We start from the raw sequence: 22777 nt of genomic DNA, 5'->3' as shown, positions 1-22777 counted from the left end.
ATGGCTGATGCTGCTGTTAGTGCTACTATTCGGGTTGCACTGCAGACGGTTGTTTCCCTTGCCGCTGATCAGGTTAGTCTGGTTCGTGAATTTCCACAGGAGCTGGAGAGACTCAACAGATCTGCTGAAATGATCCGAGGCTTCTTGGCCGGTGCTGATGAGGAAATGCATAGCCACGATCCGAAGCTTGTTGGGGTGCAAAATTGGCTCAAGCAACTGGAAGAAGAGGTTTTCAAAGCTGACAATGTGCTGGACGAGCTCAACTATGAAAATCTTCGTCAGAAGGTGAAGTATCAAAATCAACTCATGAAAAAGAAGGTATTCCTCTGCTTTTCATTCTTTAATACAGTCCGTTTTCGTTCGAGGTTGGCTTCAACGATCAGGGAGATCAACACGAACCTTGAGAGGATCCATCGGGATGCCGAAGGTTTGGGACTGGCCTACAAGCGCCGAGTTGAAGAAGCATTCCCTACTATTGCTGCTGGAGCCCCAACAAGCCGACAGACTGACTCTACTATTGTGCGAAGAGATGTCCTAGGAAGAGACGAGGATGAATCAGAAATAGTTAAGAAGTTGTTGACCGAATCTGAAAGTGTTATTTCAGTTATTCCCATAACTGGCATGGGTGGTTTAGGAAAAACAACTCTGGCTAAAGCCGTTTACAAAAATGAACAAATTGCTGGACATTTTGACCAAACAATGTGGGTTTCTGTGGCTAAAAAAGTAGATGAAATCGAGGTGGTCTTCAAAATGATTCTAAAATCGTTAACAGATAGAGAGACCGAAGGGGATCCTAGGGAGGAAATAGTTAAAAAAATTCAGCATGAACTCAAGGAAAAAAGATATTTCCTTGTTCTTGATGATTTGTGGAATGATCAAGAAGTATTGTTGAATGACTTTTTCAGCACTTTGGCGGGACTCAATACCAAGAAAGGGAGCTGGTGTCTTGTTACCACTCGTCTGCAAGAAGTGGCAATTATTCTGTCTAGACATCCGCAGATCAATTTTACTCGCCATGAGCTGAGAAAGCTATGCAATAATGATTGCTGGTCTATCATGAAAAAATGGGCAACTGTAGGGGAAGAAGTACCAAAAGAATTGGAAGACATAAGGGAGCAAGTTTTAAGAAGATGTGACGGTCTACCTCTCTCAGCAAAGCTAATTGGAGGATTGTTATCTAAAAGAGAAAAGAGGAGTGGCTATCTATTTTGGAGGAGAGTCTCTTGAATGGAGATCAGGGTGGGATCGAGCAAATAATTAAGGTGAGTTTTGATCATCTCTCACCTGCACCGGTTAAGAAATGTTTTGCATATTGCTCAATTTTTGATCAAGATACTGAATTGGAACAAGATCCACTAGTTGAGCTTTGGATGGCTGAAGGCTTTCTTCAACCGGATTCCCAAAATGAAAGAATGGAGAAAAGAGGATATAAGTATCTGAAAACTTTGCTGCAAACTTCCTTATTGGAAGAAGTAAAAAAGGAGTGGAAAACATCATATAAAATGCATGATCTTGTGCATGATTTTGCAAAATCAATTTTGAATCGTAACAGCAGCAATGGGGACCGTTACCTGGCGGTAGAAACCATCAATGAAAAAAAATCAGAATCACTTCGCACATTATTTCTGGAGGGTGGCATAGCTGATGATATGTTATCAAAGTTCAAATACTTGCATGTCCTAAAATTGTTTGGAGCAGATGCCAAAAAGTTGCCGAACTCCATTGGCAAACTAATACATTTACACTTACTTGACATTTCAGGTTCTAGGATTACAACTGTGCCAAAATCTCTTTGCAAACTTTATAGTTTGCAAACACTGAGAATTAACATGCTTGAAGAAGGTTTGCCAAAGAAGATGAGCAATTTGATTAGCTTGAGACATCTTCACTATTATGATCATGCAGGGCGCAAAATCCAAATGCCATCCAGGATTGGACGATTGACTTGTCTTCAAACATTAGAGTTCTTTAACATAGGTCATCAAGAGGAAGGTCGTGGTATCCAAGAACTTGGAACCTTGCAAGATCTTAAAGGCACCTTGGAGATCAGAAATCTTGAATTAGTAAATGGCAAAGATGATGCTGAACTAGCGAACCTATCTAAAAAGCCAAATATGTATCGGTTGGTGTTTGAGTGGGGCAATAGGGATCGGAAAAGTGATAAATGTGATGAAGATGTGTTGGAAGGTCTCCAGCCTCACCCAAATTTAAAAGAGTTACAAATTTTGAAGTTCATGGGTGATCAGTTCCCACAATGGTTCATGAATTTGACATTGACATCACTGGTGGAGTTGCGGGTGGAGGATTGCACAAGATGCAGAAAACTCCCTGCACTTGGACAGCTGCCGTTCCTCAAGTGCCTCTATCTGACTAGATTGGACAACACAACAAGCATTGGGCTTTCATTCTACAGTGCAAGTGCTGAGGAGGATGGCGGATCAGGAGGTTCAGACACTATTAGCAGACAAACATTCTTTCCATCCCTCAAAATTCTCTCTCTTGAAAGCATGAAAATTTTGGAAGAGTGGAAGGACGCACCCGAAATGATGTCAAACGCAGGTGAAGTACGTGTGATGGATGTGTTTCCTGTGCTGGAAAAGTTGTATATTAGCGATTGCCCCAAGCTGACCACCATTCCAACTCCAAGTCGTTTCCCAAGTCTTGATGTATTGGAAATCAAATGGAATTGCCACGTTTTGGTGGCGGAAAAGGTTTTGAGCAATATAACCACACTTTCTTCCCTTTATTTAAGGGGTGGTCTACAAAGCATCGAGTCTCTAGAATTAGTGAAACGACCAGAGAGCAGCTTGAGGATTGAGGGCTGTGACAGTCTACCCACTGACATGCTTGAGCGACTCTGCCTCTTTCCAATTCTTCAGGATGTAAGATTGTTTCGTTGCCCTAATATAATAACATTAAGAGGAATGAGTTGCGCCGCTTGTCTTGAGAGTTTGGCAGTCCATTATTGTGAGAATTTACGGGAGTTGCCAGATGATCTCTATCAATTTCAAGCTTTACGGTGCTTGACTGTAGGTGACTGCCCGAGAATCAATTCATTTGGATATCCAAATCATAATACAGGACAGAAAAGCCTCCTTAAGTCTCTCGAGATGCTTCTTACCTATGGGTGCCATGAATTAACAACATTGCCAGTGGAGATGTTCGAGTCATGTACGTCTCTCCGAGAGCTGAATTTGTACAATTGGCACAGTCTGGTCTCCTTTCCCCTTGATTTGCGACGAACCCCTTCTCTCGCGAGCTTCAAATTATTCGACTGTCCCAACTTGATTGCTGAGATGCCTAGTGGATTTGGCTATCTTACCAGCTTAAGGGAAGTGCAGATTGGTCCCTTTACAGATGACTCTGTAATCAAATTTGATTGGGCTGGGTTAGCATCTTCATCAACACTCCGGTGCGTGTCTTTATGTGGAATGCCCGACATGAAGTCTCTGCCACATCAGCTTCAATGCTTGACTACCATCACATCACTGTCTCTAGGTGACTTCGGAGCAATCGAAGCCTTACCAGAATGGCTTGGGAATTTTGCATCTCTTGAAGACCTAATCCTATCGGGTTGCCCAAAGCTTGAATACTTACCCTCCATGGCCGCCATGGAACGCCTCAAATTAAGACGTCTGGAAATTTGGTTTTGTCCTCTATTAAATCGAAGATGCACTCCTCAAAGCGGCTCCGAGTGGCCCAAGATCTCTGATATTCCGGAGCGTAAAATTGATTTTCGGTATTTCTGAGCCATCCGGTAAGATTTCATCTCAAAATTTTAATTAACTGCTTCTCATTATTGGATCATCTTATTCTACCCGTATTTGTCCCTCACTCTTTCTCTCCATAAATATCTATTCCTCTACTTCTTCTGGCGAAGATTACTTTCTCATTCAATTTTTAAGCTAATTCTTGCCATTAACAAATTAGAGTTACGAGCAAATTGAAAGACAATAAAATTGTGGATTTCATCTGCTTTTCTAAACCATCCAAAGGATTAATGAGCATGGTAAAATTCACTACTACATGTGAACTTGGTACTGACTATTTGTCCATGAAATTCACTAACATTGCAAGCGTAACCATTCAGCTTCAATGGGGTATGTTCTTATTTTTTCCTGTCACTGATATTTCCAAACAACCTTAAAACCAATGAAATAGCAATTTGGGAGAACATTACAATTTTTTTTTGTTACCGCTAGCATTTAATGGATGGATATGTTCTTAATCTTCACTATTATCTCTTCCGTAGGGCTCTGCGTTATGATTGCCATAAAATTAGCTCAATGTCGATCGAGTTGAAATTGTTTGCAGAGGAACTAGGGTGCCGTTAAAACTATAAATTTTTATCATCTTTGGAAATTTTTAAAGTTCAGACACTATAACTAGGGTGCTCTTTTTCTATTTTGTGAATTGGATTGATAATATTATGGCCTTGCAGGCAACAAGTGTCGGTGAAGCAGCAAGCAATGACAGTGCTGAAACATTTGCCTGCAAGCAATGGAAGGCTCAAAAGCGTGCTCAAGGCACAGTCAGCCTGGAACCTCTAAAGCATCTTATTGCACTTTTCACATTCTCCAACTGCAGCATCAAGCAATGGTTTCCAATCGTTTTTGAAGAAAGATGAGGAGGTAAGTGGTTTGGAAGTGTCTCCACCCAACTTACTAGAAGTACAAGGGAATTGGTCCAAGTTTGCAAGTATGTTTGAGTCATGTAATTGTGCCAAATGCAGGGTGGTATCTACACTAGTGTATTTTCTTTATGGCTTAATCAATGGAATTTGGCTTAATTTGTTGACTCTTTAGGATTTTGAGTGATAAATTGTTGCACTAGTTACCAGACCAAACCTTTCCGTGGCTCATGCTTCTACTTAATGTCATAACTGAAGTAGCATTGTGACGTAATATTATGATTTTTTTTTTTCCAGAATTTGTTTAGGAAGTAGAGATCATGCTTTTTGGACAAAGAACACCAAGGTTCTCGTGTTGTTCTTATGAGAATGTCAAGAGGGAGAAGTTGTTTTCACTTATCAATCAAGTTTTGAAGATGGAAGGTAGTTATCTGTGATTTTGCCCACCAGAGTGCTATACAATTCTCGGAATGTGGAAATGAAGGTAAAAAATGTTGACTGCAAGTCTATTTGCCTGTTTCAATGGCTTTTCTTTTTTTATCTGTTTTTTGGAAGTGTTTAACAAAATAAATCAAATATTGAGCCTTTTCTTCTTGTAGCATGCTGAAAATAGAGTGGCTTGTGCCAAGCTTGTAGAAAGTAGCATGGATGGGGAAGAATTGGAGGGGAGCATGGTAGCTGGTAATGGAGAGCTATCAAGGTACAAGACTTGCTTGAAGAAAACTGGATGTGGTGATACTTTAGTTCCAGAGGTGAGAAGGTTTGATGGAAAGAAGTTACACTACAACCAAAAAAAAAAATTTCTAGTGACAACAATTTTTGTCAAGAAAAGTTACATATTTTGTCAGGAAAGGTTTTCGTGACGTCAATATTGTCAGGGAATATTGGTCACTCATACGCCGTCAGCAAAAGGTTTTCCCGACAACTAGTGAAATTCTCATCAAGAAAAGTGTCATTTTCTGTGATGCATCATCAGGAAAGGTAATCGTGATGATTTGGTCGTTAGGGAAAGACCTCATAGTCTTGATGAGCCTTTGTCGGGAAAGACCCTGAACTTTGTGACTAAAGTTTCAATTGTCAAGAAAAGTCATGCATTGAAACTTGCTTAAAATTTTAATGACAATACAAGGTCATTTTTCCTGACAACAGCCGTATCACTATAACATATTAATTTCTAATTTCACCATTTAGCTTTTTTAAGCCCAGCAATTTTAGTGATAAGAAAGTGACCATATCATCTGTATAGACACTCCACCCAATCAAAATATAAAAGTATGCAAGGAAAATATCAACCAAAATTTTACAAATTATCATTAGTAGGCAACCATAATATGTCAAACCACAAAAGTTAACCATGTCAAACATTTACATATCATAGCATTCCACGATTTGAAACCAATATAAATATAGCTATTTCTCCCTAGATAACTGCCATATACCTAACATATGCTAAAACCAAAAGATGGACTTCAATTCCATGGTCAACAAAGGGAAGCTGCCAGGGTTACTTTGGAGACAATGAAAAGGAAAGCAGAGCTTGAACTCGAGGAAAATCTGATGATTCTCAAGGAACTCGAGATGTTAAGCGAATGTTCTCCTGTCTACGACCGCTGCGGGTATCAACCTGTCATGGTGCTGAGAGTCCTGAAGAATGGCAACATTGTGAACCCTTTAGAACAGCTCAGGTTGCGCATGAGGGAGGAATTCTTGGAGGAAGCATATTTTTGATTTGGAAAAGCAGAAGAAAGGGTGATTGTCAATTAATGTAGGGTAGCATTTTCCTCTCTGAATTCTTGGACTAATGTAGAGTAGTATTTTCCTCTGAATTGTACAGTCCCAAGTAGGTAGGAAGTTCGGATTGTTGATATAGTAATTTGTTCATAACTTGATGTATTGACATTGAGACATGAGACGGTTGTAAATAATTTTTTTTCAACAGCCGTAAATATTTTTTTTGACGGCTATAAATAATTGTTTTGTATTGTCAATGAAGTCAGTCCAGTTTTATACATGACTACATTTGGTTATATATCTTGGTTGATCAGATGAATTTCAGATCAGACTTCTGTCCAGTATGCATGTAATGCATATAGGTAGACGCGAATTCCTTGAAAGTTTGCAAAGCTTCTTTGTGGTAGACTTCTGTCCCTCTAATAGAAGCTCCATCTCCAACTAAACTCCCAATTGGCCTACTAAACCTGCTTAACAAAATGATAGCCCGCAGGGACTTTTACCAGCAACGAAGGACCAGTTTACTTTCTTTTTCTGATGCGTTTTGGTTTTACACTTGCTTTAACCAAGCTGAAAAGCAGAGGGGATTAAAAAAAAAAAAAAGTGTACAAATTCTGCAACACAGTATATTATCACTATAGATGCAGAACTAGGTTGTACTAATAGTTCGAGTAAATTTAACTTCTTTATAACAAAACCAATTTCTTTATATGACCCCATGATCACAATATCAACAGTTCTTTGCTATGATGGAAAACATAGAAACTAACCACTCAATGATCTTATTGCACGTAGTCCTGTCAGGAATAGGAAATAAAGTAATTATTGCACAAAGTTTTGGAAACATCAATCCCATGTTCAGATCTTGCTCCGTATGTTAAGCTCCTGCTTCAACTGATCTCTTAAAACTCTTCTTAAAAGCTTATTTGATGCCGTTCGAGGAAACTCAGGGACAATCTTCACAAAACTTACCTACATTAAGTTAGAACAGAAATCAGACACCTATACCAATCAAACCAAACTTAGTGCAATGTGACTTTATCAGTGACTCTGGTTCACTTTCAACAGGGAAGAAAAAGAGAAGATTAGAGAATAGATTGAGTATCCCATCTCATCCAACTGCTACCGAATGTTTTCTTGCGGCGCACAAATTTAATGCACTTCACAGTAGCACATCTGCTCTTGCACAGAAACATTAAAATCCTTTGTCCGATATAAGTTTGACTGGCCAAGGGAGATGATGCTAAAGTATAACTTGACTTGTAAAACTTCCATATAGTGTGTTGTTCAACAAGATTCATGATCACCAAGTACTGAGTATTACTGGCACTTGGTATGGAAAATTATCTATAGCAATTAAGTTATAAGTTCAGCAGTAAAGTGGGCCAGAATAATACTACCTATCCTCTGTGGGGTGGGAGGTCAGGGTTTCAAACCCTGCCTCCCACCATTTGCCACTAAATGTGGCAGGCCACTTCAAGTGGCTACCGGACGAGTGCATAGTGCACTTATTTGGGCCAGTAGGTGGTTTAGTCCCCTCCGGTTTCTCTCTAGGCCTCTTTAGGTCCCCCCCCTCTCCCCTCCCCCATAGTATAGAACAAAATGTAGGGTCTATTGTTTCCGGCAAAAAAAAAAGACACCCTCTATCTACACCGGATCTTGAACAAACTACTTTGGGACAGGCAAGCATGCAATATGTTATTTACATGGCATCCACTTCAAACTGCACTAGACTCAATATCCTAGGAATATGTTTCTCCAGTGTCATGGTAAAGGTTATACAAACTTTAGGTACCTATCCCAAGGTTGTCATTCATTTCAATTTCAGGGGTTTGGAGAAGTCAGAACATCGAACTAACCCCATCGCTGACATGGAATGGATTCAGATTCTTTGTTCGTAGAAAGGGGGGAAAAATAAGAAAAGTCATTGCTGTGACTAAGGTTCTTTGTGATTTTCTTTGTAAACTCTACATTAGTCCTTGTCTAGCATGTATACTCCAATGGTTAGGTGCTGCACGGATTAGCACCCCAAGAATTAAAGTAATCGAATATGAAAACAAGACAATCACTGCATTTTCAGGGGCATTGGCAAACCTTAAATAAAGGGTTGAGGTTGCTCTGTATGGCTCTTGAGAATTTCATCGTCAGCAAATCAGGGTCAGCACGGATTCCTTCCTTTAGCACAACAAATACAGCCAACAGCTCTGGGCCACCATTCGGCGGTGGAGTGCTGACTGCGGCAGTTTCCAAGATACCATCATGAGCCTGGTTACATACACGCTCAATCTCAACTGAACTAGTCTGCACAGGAAATAAAAATAAATAAATAAGTAGCAAACTAACAAAGTACTGACTTGCAGAAAACCAATAATAGCTCAAGGCCAGCCATTCTATTATATTAGAGAAGAAAATTAAATCCATTTCCAACTCAAGAAGTTATGTCTCAAAAGAAAATTTTAGGTAGAAATCTTCCATCCTGGACTCTATACGAATACAATCAGTTTTCTCAGTAAAACATAGGTAAAAAGGCAAGCTACAAAATAAGAAAAGGGTAATAGCTCTCGGTGTTTTTCGAATTAACTAGAGCAGCAATCTCCAAAACAAAAAAGATAAAACTGTAGACAGACAGAAAGATAGCGCAGGTAAAGAGACTGTATCTGCAGTATGATAGAGATATACCTTTATCCCCCCCAGATTCATGGTATCATCAGCCCGGCCTTGTACAATGAGAAACCCTCCAATAGTGCGTTTGATGATGTCACCATGTCGCCTAAGTTGCTGAGAATAGAAATTAAGTTATAAAAGAAGTAAAGGACCACCCCGATTTTATCCACAGAAATTCTATAAAGTATAAAATCCCAGAGCTCTCATCCATTGAGAAAGACTAGACTTGAAGTGGTTCTTAGTATTGGTTTGCATTTAATAGTCTTGATGCATAGCTGTTTCCTACAGAGAACCAGCTGTTTCTACTGTTATGTATCTCATATTATTCTTCCCAAGGAAGTCTCACCTATCAATGGATAAACAAGACAAAAATTGTTAGAAAGAGCATGATTCCTCCTAGGCACACTGTTATTTTGGATTCTGTGAACTGATGCTTGAGGCCTTGAAATCATTCACAAAAACAATGCAATCATGAATTTATGCCCAAGTTTACAAGCATGGGAACTCCAACCACATACTTTCTGTTCCTTTAACCAGTGCACTGTTTTAATCCTGGTAGCTCCACTGACACTTGTGCACAGCTAATGAGGCCAAATCTCAAGGATTGCAAACACGATAGGAACAGCAGCTAAAGAAAGCAACTACATAGGCTCAAAGGCTGGAAATCATTTTGCTGCAGCTTGTTTTATAGTCCATGATAATGTGTGTAAAGTTGAGAATTGTTGAAATGACTTTTCAAGCGAATTTTCTAGGCATTGCTATATAAACAGGTAATCCAACTTTATATAAAACCTAAAAAAGGAAGTAATTCAAGTCAAACAACAGCATACCATTCCTTTGTATGATGGCATGCCCTTGAAATACACCTCCTCATGATCAGCATTCAACAATCTATTAGTTGCTCCCATGTAGTGAGGAAATAAACCCACTTCACCAACGCATGCTTGATCATCTGGCTGTACCATGAAAACTAGATATTAAGCATCAGTCGATCTTAATTGAAAGGTCTACTAAAATTGTTCAAGTGATACTACTGTAAAAGGCACAAAGAAACAGCAACAACAAGTCACTGGCAATACAGCCTATTGAACAGAAAATAAGCCAACTCTTCATAAATGATTGCAGAACTCAAAAGTATTTGCTGCAGCAATTCTATTGCAATAAATAATACTGAAGCCTGGTAGACACCAGTCAAAGTGCTTACATAAGGAAGCCCATTTTCATTCAGGATGACAAAACTTGTGGACATTGATGCAGAGCTAAATGCTGCAAATGCTTGTGGTTGTAAAGGGTTTCCTTGGATATATGATGATGCAAGCTCTGTGCCTCCACAGCATTCAACAATGGGACTGTAGTAAGCCTTTGAAGAAAGCCAAAGGTCATCATCTATGTTTGAAGCTTCTCCAGTGGTAGCAAAAGTCCTGCACAACATTATAAACTCTTGTACTTTATTGACAAACCATTAGAACCGGTTGAAATATAAATGTCACAGACAAATACCTTATCTTTGTCCAATTTAGGCCATTCATACACCCTGTACTCTTCCAAGTCTTAACTAAGCTTGGAACAGTACCCAATACAGTTACTCCTGCATCCTAATAAAGCACATAAATTGGAAAGAGGCAAGAGGTAGGGGATTGGTAGGATATTCATGTTAGCAGTAATGGCATTTGTAAGGACCAATGTGCGTAGCATGTTCATTATAAGGATCAAATAACAATTCTCCTCATTTCAAGGAGAAATGATTTTACTCTTAACTGACACAGGAATCTGTGGCAATCACCTGAATGAATTTCCCAAAACCACGGCCTAAAGGAGAACCATGATATAGAGCAAGTGTTCCGCCAGACAGAAAGCATGAATAAAGCAATATTGGCCCCATCACCCAACCTAAATTTGTAGGCCAGCAGAAAACATCTCCCTCTTGAACGTCAATATGTGCCCATGTATCAGCAGCACACCTAATGGGAGAATGCTGGGTCCATGGAATAGCTTTTGGTTCTCCTATTGAACAACATAGCATAAACACAAAAACATGTAGAAAATCATGATAAAATAAAAATATAATAAAGTGGAGGTATAAGCAGCCATCAAAAATAACTTTTTAACCTGTGGTTCCTGATGAAAATAGGATATTTGTGACAGAGTCTATAGGTTGATAAGCTGGTGTGAAGTAATTTGAACTGCCAGAATGGAAAATGTTTCAAAATTACATATTCAGTAAATTGGAAGAGATTTATACATTTTTAAAAGTTATACTTGTACCTTTCTTAGTGAATCAATACATGTTTTAAAAGAAAAAGCAATTTCAGAGAACAGTATCAGTATTACCTTGGAAGGATACACACACTAGAAAGAAAATCATTCCAAGACAAATCTTGGCATCTTAACTGGACAGCTAACTCCTTTCCAGATGCAGGAATTACAATAGCTTCATAAGGAGCAGCTTCCACCACTCGACTGCAAAAACAAATCTGATCACAAATAACCATTGTAGAGACTAGGAACCATCAAATTTTGAACAACATCTTTCCTTAGGATTCCATTATCTTGTTAGATCTTCCATCATTGTTAACCCCCCACTGCACTAATCGAAGGACATCTTCCTTAAATTCTCTGTGTTTAATGAATAGACTTTTCTCTTCATGGATTTTGTTTAGATCAATAGATTGAAAATTGTGCTTGGCTTTCAGATTAATCAAAGTCTTAAAGCCAAGTACTTCTAAACCAATTATGTGATGCAAGGAAAACCAATAAGAAAGCAGAATGAAAAAATAGTTAGCATATGCATGAGATGTCCTGGAAACTGAAGGCATTCAAACAGTGCAATGAAAATTAGCACTGCTCTAAATTCCTGAATCAAAGGAGCTACATGATCAGGAAACACAGTGACTTGTATGGTAACACATTATTGTTCACTGAAATCCTTTAGTCTCTGAGTTATTACTTGTTGTCTCCACTGTTTATTTGGTTCTTCCCTTTCTTCCCTTGCTTTTCTTTTCTTTTGGACTCTCTATCTCTCTCAGTCTCAGTTTGTTCTAATAGGAGGTTCAATGCTCCTAAATACTGATGATACATGATATAGTCCAATTTTACAAAATAAATTCCAGGTCAAAGTACCGATCACTGTCCATGATGCTTACAGATGATAACAGACAATAGAACTCTGATAAAGAAATCCAGATAGTGAGCAAAAACACTATTGTTAAGTTATTGAGTGAACTAGTAAGAGCTTTGCTACTAAGTAATATGACCCAATCCAAGATGAGAAGCAAATCATTACCTGTATAAAGGAACTTTTCGACCCCCTCGTAGAATAAAATCCTGAATTTTCTCAATAGTTTAGAAGCAATTCCAACCACTAAAAACTGCCTTAAACAGACAAATCAAACAAATTAATCTTGCAACCAGCCAGTCAGAAGTAAACCAAATCAGTAGCAGATTAAAGGATTGGTCCAAACAGTGCATTCTTATACATTATTGGACTACAGTTATATTTTCTTCGCAACTGTTGGTGCCCGAAATTGTAATAACTTGGAGGAAAAGAATCTACCATGCCAGAATATAATTTTCAAATAGGAATCATGTGCAACATCAGAATACACTAAAGAAGGAAACATTTTCACCTTAAAGATTGGATGAGATTTTTGGAGTTCATAGCGCTCGAACTAAAGAATACCTCACCATTAAGATTTACTGTGAACTACAGGCACATCAACCAAACGCATAAAGCTAAACATGAGATATTTGTACACAAGTTCAATACCAGTTTTGTAATTTAAAAGTAAATAAGACTTGTACAGATTATATTGAACTACCTGAGTAAATACAGCCCTTGCTTTAGACACACGTAACCGGGTTGCGATCTCCTGTGCTGCAAAGCTGTCAGCAATTGAGACAACAACCAAACCTGCAAGCACAATTGCTAGATATATAATAACAGCAGTGGCTGTCATTGGCATGTCAATTGCAATCGCATCTCCCTTTGAGAATTTTGCAGCCAGCACATTTGCCACTAACCTATGGAAAACTTGGTGTGAGAAAAGGAATAGACAGAGAAGGATGATTTCAATAAACAACAGAAAACATGAGCCTAGCAAACAAGATGCTTGTATGAACAAAAGAATGAAGTGGTTATTTATCTGAAGAAACTTTGTTATCCTCTGGCACTCTAGGGAAACCAATTCCCATTACTAGTGGGAAAGAAACAAAGACTTAACATCTTGGACCTAAGGTAAGTAAGGAGGACACTCTATAAACATACCATGTTCCTAAGGAGATCTTTGTTGGCCCTGGTAAATACTTTTCAAAGGATTGTATCTTAGTGAAGCACACTAGCAGAGGATAAATATTAAGAAAGGAAAAAAAGGAACAACAACAACAACAATAAAATACTAGATGAAACTGTTGTTTTTGGGTTGTTACTCTGTAGAAAATTGTTAGATGCAGCTTGTAAGGATCAAGCTCCTGAAGCTAGACTGGAAACATTGTCGCCTAATTAGCAGGACTGTATCAGTTCACTGATTCCCAATTCTACATGCTGTAGGCTTGTGAGTGGCCAGGAGGGGCTTCGATTTTGTACAGAAGAAGCACTGACAGCTTGGGAAATCAAGCCCTAGAGCACTGATACCATGCTTTCACAGCATAGAAAATCTCATAGGGTAACCCTAGCCCCACCATAAGGCCAACTGAGCCAGCTTTTACAAATTACATGGTGACCACCAAAGAAAACGACTTCTGAAGTAATGACTAGTAAATCTCAATACAAGTATGTTCATGGAGCCGAGTATTCAAAGTGAGAGCTCACATTACTAGTTCTCGAAGCTCTCTTAGTGTCATCTGACTAACATCTAAGTCATCACATCCTTCATTTCTCCATATTATAGCTAAACTGTCATCTTCCTTCTTTGGACAACTGCTTGGAATCAAGCAACACTCGGCAATATTCAACACTGAACCTGGAAACCATTTTCCCCCATGTTTTGATTTGTCTGAAGTATCAAGGATGCAATCTGGAGCTTTAAGAAATTTAATTGAGAGATGGTCCAGAACAATTGACCAGTAAACCTGTAAAAGCAACAAAAAGTTGTTCAGCAACAAAGAAAAATTGGATTAAACAGTAAATATAATTTTCATAAATTACAAAAGATTACAATAGTAATAATTGAGTACATGCCTCAGGCTGCTCAACGGAGAATCTATGAAATTGTCTAAAACTTGCAATTGGGTCCTTGTATAGTGCTCCCAGAAGCTTTGGACAATGAGTTTCCATTAGGCGTCCCAAATTTGTATTTTTAGACTGGTACCTAACATGAAGATTATGCTGGAATCAACCTAATGCTGGGAAGAAATAAACATCAATTGACTAGATCTTCATTATCAAAGTCCTGGTGTCTGGTTAGGAATTGAAGTATTCATGTAGAATAGACATTAAGAGGTCAATCAATTTTCATGTTTCTGGCCTAACTTCATGCTTTAAACCATTTTGATACCACATTTTGATTACTAGGACAAGTAAGGTTAACATGCGCTTAGTCCATAGAATTAATTAGGCCTGTGATTTCTTAAAGTTGCTTTACACCTTTGATCAATTCATCCCACAAGATCATCAAGAAAACAAGATTAACCAACTTGCATCAGGGAGATCAGAAAAAACGAACCAATACACGCTCAAACATGAAGATCATTGTTATCAGCCAACTATTGACAAGCTGTACGGTTGCCTTCATTGTCATACCATGTAATATAATTCTTTACAGGACTACAAATGCAAAGTGTTAAGACACCAGCACTAGGAAAGACATGAATTCAGATCTCCGAAGGAGTTTCCGCTTAAATGTCCAAAAGATCCTTTTCCTTGCTTTTTCTTTTTCTTTCTACCTTATGTTACCCATGGCAAATCTACATAAAAACACTTGCCAAACAATGGCAAGACGGAAGCAACAACCATTAGACCTACTACAGCAAGAGACAATATTGAAATTGAGGTTTGAAGACACTGAAAGTTCGGTTCACACATTGAAATTTTAAAGTTAATACAAGCAAAAGTTTATGGTCTCCACCAGCTAGGCTCCCATCCTCAAGCAGTTAAATGAACCTAAAAAGGGTGTAAGGGCCTTTATAAATTTGAGCTAAATATAAGCTGCACCATATCAACAACTAGAGAAGAGTTTTCTTGTTGGTTAATATGTCCAACACTCATGCCCTGCATTTGCATTTTAGACACAAAAATTTTCCATATCTGCCTAATTATTGTCTAATCATGCATATGTGTGTAATTTACAACTCAGAATATATCCATATCTCAGTTCCGAGTTCATATCAAATGGTCAGTCTACATCATTTATTTATGCAAGAAAACATGACATTTATGGATACTAAAGCGAAATACATATGCAAGCCTTTCATCAAACTGCAGAAAGCAGATTCTGGTTGCCTGCTCATGTACAATCATCAAGTGAAAATTGCAACAAAATTGCTCTCTTGGTTCTGAAAAATTGTTCAATTTCTGCTTCTCTCAATGCATTGACCAAAATTATGCCTAAAGGGCAGTTTGATTTTTCAAAGGAAAAAGTTCTTACGATTTCTGTTGCAGTGAATGGAAGAAAAATCTATCCATGCCTTAATAACCCCCAGGCCCTGAAATGAATTTCATTAGTTTCAACTTGTATACGTCCTAAAAGAACTTTACTGTCTGTCACAAAAGCAAAAACTTCAAGATCGAAACCTTGAAATTCACATTTCTATTTTAAAAGAGTTGGACGCTTTATAACAACAAAATGGTATCTAAATTTTTGAACACGAGAATCAACATTGAAAGTCTGACTTGCATTTCTTTTTGTTTGGTAAAGTCTTGACTTTCTTATCACCTGACAGCATAGTCCCTCAGAACTCCCATACTAATACAATGTCACAAGATTCAAACTTTTCAACTGCATTAATCTTTTATAAATTCCCAAAAAAGAAAAAAAGAAGAAGAAGCAGAAAAGCTTCAGAATTCCAAACTGTCAGACCCAATCAAAATCGTAAAAATCAACCAAGACTTGAAAAGAATCATCAATACAGTGCTTACAGTGAAGGGAACCAATAGATAGGAGGCCCATTGGTGGACTCATCATAGTTATGATAAACAGAATAGTAAATGAGCTGATGAAGAGCATGTGGATGCCATGGTTTCAACAATTTCTGGGCTGTCAGCTCCCTCCATAGTTCCTTGGGGTCAAACGGCTCCTCCCCATTATCACTATTTCTGCTAACCTTAAAAATCGAATCTTTGAGGTGCCTTTGGAACCCTTTTGCCTCCTCAACTGACAGGCCTGCTCCAACCAAGTCTTCCACTCCCACATCACTAATGCTCTTCCCCATGTCTCTCCCCTTCTTTCCCTATCTGGGCTCTGCCAATTTCTCCTCTACAGTCCCCAAAGCACATAAACAAAAGAAGTGGAGCTATAAATAGACTTGTCCATAATCAAAAGCTTAAAACAGACACTAAAAATTTGCTGTACCAGTGGTGCTTACTACTTAGCTCTTGCTTCTTGATACTACTTACCAAAAATATAAGACAAACATAGCCTGCTCCCAATCCTGTCGGTCCGTAGAGATGGTAGAATTGAGAATGACAGGTAAGAGTCAGTTACTAAACTAAAAAGGTAGGTGAAGCATCCATGTGATGCATATGGCACAACGACCAATTCAGATTCTCTGTTTTGTGGTCAATTCTGCATACTAGTGAATTGCCCATCATCAGTAATCTAGCTTATGTTTACTCGAGTAATTCGAGGATTATAGGAATGAATTTGGTTTTAAAATGTTTTTGTATTCAACATTTTGGAATGAGAAGGGTAAAATGAAACACTTGATAAATAGATGATGAAAAAAATAACTACAAGTGACTACAATATCAACCAATAACCATGCGGACAATTTTTGATGCATCATTTGATAAGTTTCACGTAGTAACATATTACGTGGCAAAAGTACAAGCAAAAAGTCTAGCATATCACGCACCAAAACACCATAAATATACGGCTAATGGCAAAAGTACAAGCAAAAAGTCTAGCATATCACACACCAAACACCGTAAATATACGGCTAAGTAGGAGGTTGGCAAAAAAAATCTAGCATAGCACACCAAACACCGCATATATATATATATATATATATATATATATATATGTTTATTATTACCATCTACACCTATTTGTACTCTAACATATATTAGGAGATGATCCATCAGGGACACCTATTTGTACTCTAACATATATTAGGAGATGATCCATCAGGTCACGGAGAATCGACGGAGAGTGAATCACCATCAGATCATAATAGATTTAAGCGAAACCACATTAAGTTGTAACTTTTTTTATAGGAGGTAAGGTTTGAATCCTTAACTTTTCACACGCACAAGACATGTGATGACCAACTCCTCTAGAGAAAGTGGGTTAACACCATAAATATATGGCTAAGTAGTAGGTTGGCGAGCTTGCACGCTGGTGTAGGTAGAGTAAAAGTCTTGTATCAGATGATCTACTTGAAATTCAAATAATCTACCACCACTTAATCTCGATGCAATGATATTACTCAAAGATAATCAGCACACTAGAGCTGCATATACGTCAAACCACTCGCGAACAACTCCAATCAAAACTCATCGAGTTTGAGTCGAATTCAAATTCAAAAATACTCAACTCCTTAACTCACGAGTAGGCTCAATTATATATATCATTATCATTATTACTATATAAAAAGTATGAATCTTGATATTAGCGAGTGTAAGTGTAAGCACTTTTTTATCTTAGTTTTTGTTATTCCTAAATTACCCTCATGTCTTTTAATTAGAATTATTGCATTTTAATGTGGTAATAATTAAAAGAAATAAAACACTCCAATTGATTACATCTTAATAGTATTGATAATTATAATTAAAAATTGCTCATTAAAAACTATTTACCTACCATTGCACTCCACTCTTGGTATTAGGGAGTATAAGTGTAATTTTTTTTATTTTAGTTTTTGTTATCCCTTAATTACCCTCGTATCTTTTAATTAGAATATTGCATTTTAATGTGGCACTAATTAAAAGAAATAAAACACTCCAATTGATTACATCTTGATAGTATTGGTAATTATAATTAAAAATTGCTCATTAAAAACTATTTACCTTCCCTTGGACTCCATCTCCAATTATTATACGTATCAAAATTTCTTAATTGAAACATGAAATATTTATCATTAGTCGTTAGTTAAGATTGTAAAAAAAAAAAAAAAAATCAATGTCAAAATATAGATACTCTCTAGAAAATGAAGAAACATACAAGACGAAGAGAACATTTGTTCATCTGTATATCTTCATACAAATATCACGAGCAAATTTTACAATTATGCACTTTTTGCTAATATAAAGAATTTGTCATATTGCACCCAATGGAATTTCAATATACAAAATATGATGACATATTTATAACTGAAATAGTAGTATTAAATTGGAAAAAAAAAAGAAATCTGAAATAGCAATATACAAACCACTATTATCATTAATAGCAATCAATTAAAACAAGAAAAATTAAAAAAATAATTGAAAACTATTCATAAAATGACATAAAGTAAATAGCAAATGAATTAAAAAATTTAGAATACAATTCAAATAATACCAAAGACAACATTCAAATCACTTATATCCAAGGAAAGACAAACATTATTATTGACAATAATATGTAATGCTTCATTTGTATTGGTTTGAACAAATCAAATCCATCTATCAAGGCAGAAGCCATTTCCAATGATAAAATAAGAATTATACTAAGAGTAAAGTTAAAATGAAAATGTTATCCAAATTGTTTTTGGTGATGCCCAAAATACCCTTTTTTTTCTAATGATTACATATATTTATTGTATTGCAATATTTGCTAATAATGGAAACGGTTATGAAATGAAAAACTTTAAAATTAAGTAAATTTTATTTGTGGTCACAATTGTAATTAGACATTTAGTGCATTCCAATAATCGATAATAATGATGGCTCTTATGGATTAAAAATTGGCAATTAAAAAATATAACACTGCAATATACAAAAAATAAATATTAAAATTGTTAATTAGCCACAATTCTCACTCCAATTCCATGATCATCAAAAAAACTAATACTAAAACGAAAAATATTGTGCTCATATGAAACAAGTAGACTTGTTGCTTTTGCTTCGCATTGGATTGTGCTAAAGATATGAATAAAAAAAAGGAAAATAGAAAAACTCTAACTATCTCTATCTATAAACTTTCAATTTTCAGAATATACAAGCCAAAAAAACTTTACATCATGAATCATTTATACTCCATTATTGACAAACATAGAATCAACATAATACAAAGAATTTAAAATTACATGTATGTTCATTTATTTTTCTAGCTTAATTATATTCCTTGTTTATAAAAAATTACAATGATTATGGTTTATATGCAATAGAATCATGAATATACAATAATTTTGGTAAAACATGATGTTATCAATATTTGAAATGTTAGAGTTCAAACAATAAATCAAAAAGTGTTCGGTACATGATTCCAAATTCAATCCTAAAGGAAATGTCAATTACATTGGAATGTTTTCGGTCTCTTTTCATTTAATAAAATTTTTAAAAGTAACTAGCTTAAAAAAATAAATAACATAAAAATACTATATTATGATGTTAATGATCAAATTTTCATAAAAAATTTTTAGTATCTAAAGAATAATATATTTTAAGATATTACAATCACGTGCAAAGCACGTGAACTATTACTAGTGTGTGTGTATATATATATATTAATAGTGAAATTACATACATATTCCTAATACTTTAGTATTTGTTAATAAAAATTTCTATTTTATTCATTTTTAAAATATATTCTGGGGGTGTTTTTCAAAGACTTTACTGTAATTGTATACATGAAACGCCGTAGGAGTGAGATTTACTGTGTTGCTGAATACAAGCATCAGCGCTGGAGGTAAAGGAAGAGAGAGTGCAAGATGGGAGAATGCACAGTGCAATCCGGTATAAAACAGTAATGGGCAGAAGAGGCAGAGGCAAGGAAGAGATCAATAAACCAACAAGCTTGGAAGGTACTTTGGAGCTTAGACATTAGTCACAAAATTAAACTGTTCATTTGGAAAGGACCCAAGGAAGGGTGAAGATTCGAGATCTAATATGTTCAAGTTCTGGAGAGGAAATGGAAACACTGGAACATATGTTGCTAGATTGCAGCAGAGCTAAAGAGATATGGAAGTTGGCTCCAGTGCAATGGGATGGAATTAAAAACTTGACAGGAAACTTCAAAAACTGGTGGGCATCAGTAACTGAAGCAAGACACAGGGTTCAAGGGAAAGATCACATAGGTCTCACGGCCTACACCTTGTGGCAAATATGGAGAACCAGGAATGAGAAGGAGTTCAACAGCAAATTACAGGATCCATCTTGGGTGATAACTAAAGCCTGTAATGCTTGGATGGAATTTGACAATGCAGCAGGGAAAGCTAGGAGTTGTAGCATAGGCAAAACAATAGTACCACAGCAACACAATGTCCAAAATGCTAGACAAAACGCTGATATTATATCAACAGGAATGCATCTGAGGATAGCTATACAATGGAGCAAAGAGGCAAAGGCTGTAAGGTATGGCATTGTGGCAGATGATGGAAGAGGACAAGATCTAATGCGATGGGCAATGAGAGAAAGAGCAAGTGAGAATCAAATTCAACATCTTTCTGAAGGAGCTAAGCTTGCTCTAATCAAGGCAGGGGAAGAGGGATGGAGACTAGTCAACAGTGGAGTTCCTGACAAAAATCTCCTATAGCAAATTCGAGGGACAAAATCAACGGATGCATGGATAACAACATTGATACATGACATCCAAAAGCTGAGTACTATGTTTAACAAATGCTGCTTTTACCTAGGAGTAGTTAATAGGAATGATCTAAGTTTTCAGTTTAGTGATCAAGCGTTGAGCGTTTACCAAGATGTGGAATGGGTTAATCCCAATTTATTGTGCTAATGGCACATTGTAAGATTCGACATGTAAATACTTTTGTCTCAATAATACAATCCTACCATTTCGTCAAAAAAAAAAAAAAAGAAATACAGAGCCCTCTATGTTTTTAGTACGCTTGCCAAACTGTTCTTAACTAAGTACCTCAAACTCCAAAACTTCTTTATTTTTGGATAAGCGACAGAAATTACTAATGTTAAGGCACACCCAAATGTGTGTGCAATTAGGAAGCAATTGAAATGAATCAAGTTTGTATAGATTTTGTTTGTTACATACAAAAAATTTATATAAAATTTTCATGGAAGAATTTTGGTTTATATGATTATGGTGATTTGGTAGTTACAATAATAATTAGTTATATTCGTAAAATATGACTAGGTGATTAAGATAAAAATTAATTTTTGTAAGGGTAAAATTAAAAGTTCAAAAGATGACAAAAGATGTTTACATCAATTGCCATTATTCATGCATTATATATTGTATAGATGATGATGATAATAATAATAATAATCATAATAATAATAATAATATGGAACAACAAAAACTAGCTGGTTCAATAGACAATTAAAAGCTTTTGTTTTCATTTTGTTGGTTATAACTAAAATTTACAACTAATCAAGATAACTTGCTGTTGTTTAATGTTTAAAATTTGCTAAATTTTATCGATAACCCAAATTTGATAAACAAATGAAGAAACTTAATTCAATTTGAATTAAGTAATTTAGTGTCAACAATTTTACCAATATAATTATCACCTTATTTGGTATACAGTCATGTTCAATTCGGTAAAGGTTTAATGTAATTTAGTAACTAACTGAATACATCTAGTGCAACTCAATTTTGCCTCCATAAGCAATTAAGGATATTCGTACACTCGTTTGGCCTAGTGTAAGTTTGGCATTCATGAGTGTTGCAAAATGAATTGAATCCACTCACAAACTCAATATGCAAAAACATTTTGTTTGCCATTTTAAAAGCCAAACTAAGACTTTTGTTTTTCAAAATTCATTTAATTTTATATAGGAGTGGACATGGGTCGGATACCACCCAATGCATCATTTGGCTGATCTAATTCACACCTTCCAAGTCAACAATTTTTTAACTCTTATTGGTTTCACATATCAGCGAGTATCCATACCTGAGTTCAATCACTCAAATACTCCCTCCGTCCCACTTTAATAGTCCTATTTCTTTTTTCACATAATTTAAGTAAAAGCAGTTAATTTTGTTGGAAAAGTAAATTTAGATTGCTATTTTTCTAAAATACCCTCACATTAAATATGGTACAACTTTATGAGAACTTGAATTGATGGTAAAAAAAGAATTAACTCTCATTAAATGAGGTAGGTTTATAGTAATAACTACTTACACTGAATAAGAGTATTTTAGGAAAATTAAAATACAACTACATTCTTCAATTGGAAAATGGACTACAATTTGGGACAGATGAAAAAGGAATACGAGACTATCAAAGTGGGACGAAGGGAGTAATATTTTATATTCTATAATGATGATTAGTTCACAGCTAATTAGAACCCTATACCCTCTTTTTCCTTATGTGCTGGCAGAACTCTTACTTGGCCCGGAACAATCTCTTGAAAAGAGGACTGGATAGTATTAGATAAGACATCTACACAGATAAATATTTGAATCTCTAAAGTTTTGAGTGAATTGTTTCAATTTTTCATTCTCTAGGGACCAAGTGTGAAAATCTTCACTTTTACCTTACAGTTGA

The 22777-nt window shown here is 36.3% G+C and overlaps 3 protein-coding genes across 4 annotated transcripts; 2 read left to right on the top strand and 1 right to left on the bottom strand.

Annotated features, from left to right (window-relative positions):
• On the top strand, positions 1–1227 carry LOC113723691 (putative disease resistance protein RGA3). Its single transcript, XM_027246672.1, has one exon. The coding sequence runs from the start codon at positions 1–3 to the stop codon at positions 1225–1227; it is 1227 nt and encodes a 408-aa protein (XP_027102473.1).
• Positions 1125–6576, top strand: LOC113690012 (putative disease resistance protein RGA3). 2 transcript variants are annotated; one of them, XM_072075707.1, is made up of 5 exons: positions 1125–1262; positions 1762–3757; positions 4442–4631; positions 4928–5114; positions 5230–5776. In XM_072075707.1, the coding sequence occupies exon 2, from the start codon at positions 1830–1832 to the stop codon at positions 3747–3749; it is 1920 nt and encodes a 639-aa protein (XP_071931808.1). In that variant the 5' UTR covers positions 1125–1262; positions 1762–1829; the 3' UTR covers positions 3750–3757; positions 4442–4631; positions 4928–5114; positions 5230–5776. The 2 variants fall into 2 exon arrangements, with proteins under 2 accessions (XP_071931808.1, XP_071931777.1); XM_072075676.1 differs by lacking the exon at positions 1125–1262 and having other exon boundaries at positions 1371–3757; positions 5230–6576.
• A 451-nt stretch (positions 6577–7027) lies between these two features.
• On the bottom strand, positions 7028–16558 carry LOC113723694 (probable CoA ligase CCL12). Its single transcript, XM_027246675.2, has 14 exons — positions 16098–16558; positions 14202–14331; positions 13833–14092; positions 12844–13045; positions 12309–12349; positions 11357–11485; positions 11135–11208; positions 10809–11029; positions 10526–10620; positions 10230–10446; positions 9856–9981; positions 9041–9139; positions 8456–8662; positions 7028–7333 (listed from the first exon to the last, which is right to left on the bottom strand). Exons 1-14 carry the CDS (start codon positions 16388–16390, stop codon positions 7220–7222), a joined length of 2208 nt encoding a protein of 735 aa, XP_027102476.2. The 5' UTR covers positions 16391–16558; the 3' UTR covers positions 7028–7219.
• Between the last annotated feature and the right edge of the window lie 6219 nt (positions 16559–22777).

This window comes from Coffea arabica, chromosome 1c, assembly GCF_036785885.1.
Source record: "Coffea arabica cultivar ET-39 chromosome 1c, Coffea Arabica ET-39 HiFi, whole genome shotgun sequence".
NCBI lineage: Eukaryota > Viridiplantae > Streptophyta > Magnoliopsida > Gentianales > Rubiaceae > Coffea > Coffea arabica.
This window is presented reverse-complemented; position numbering and strand designations above follow the sequence as displayed.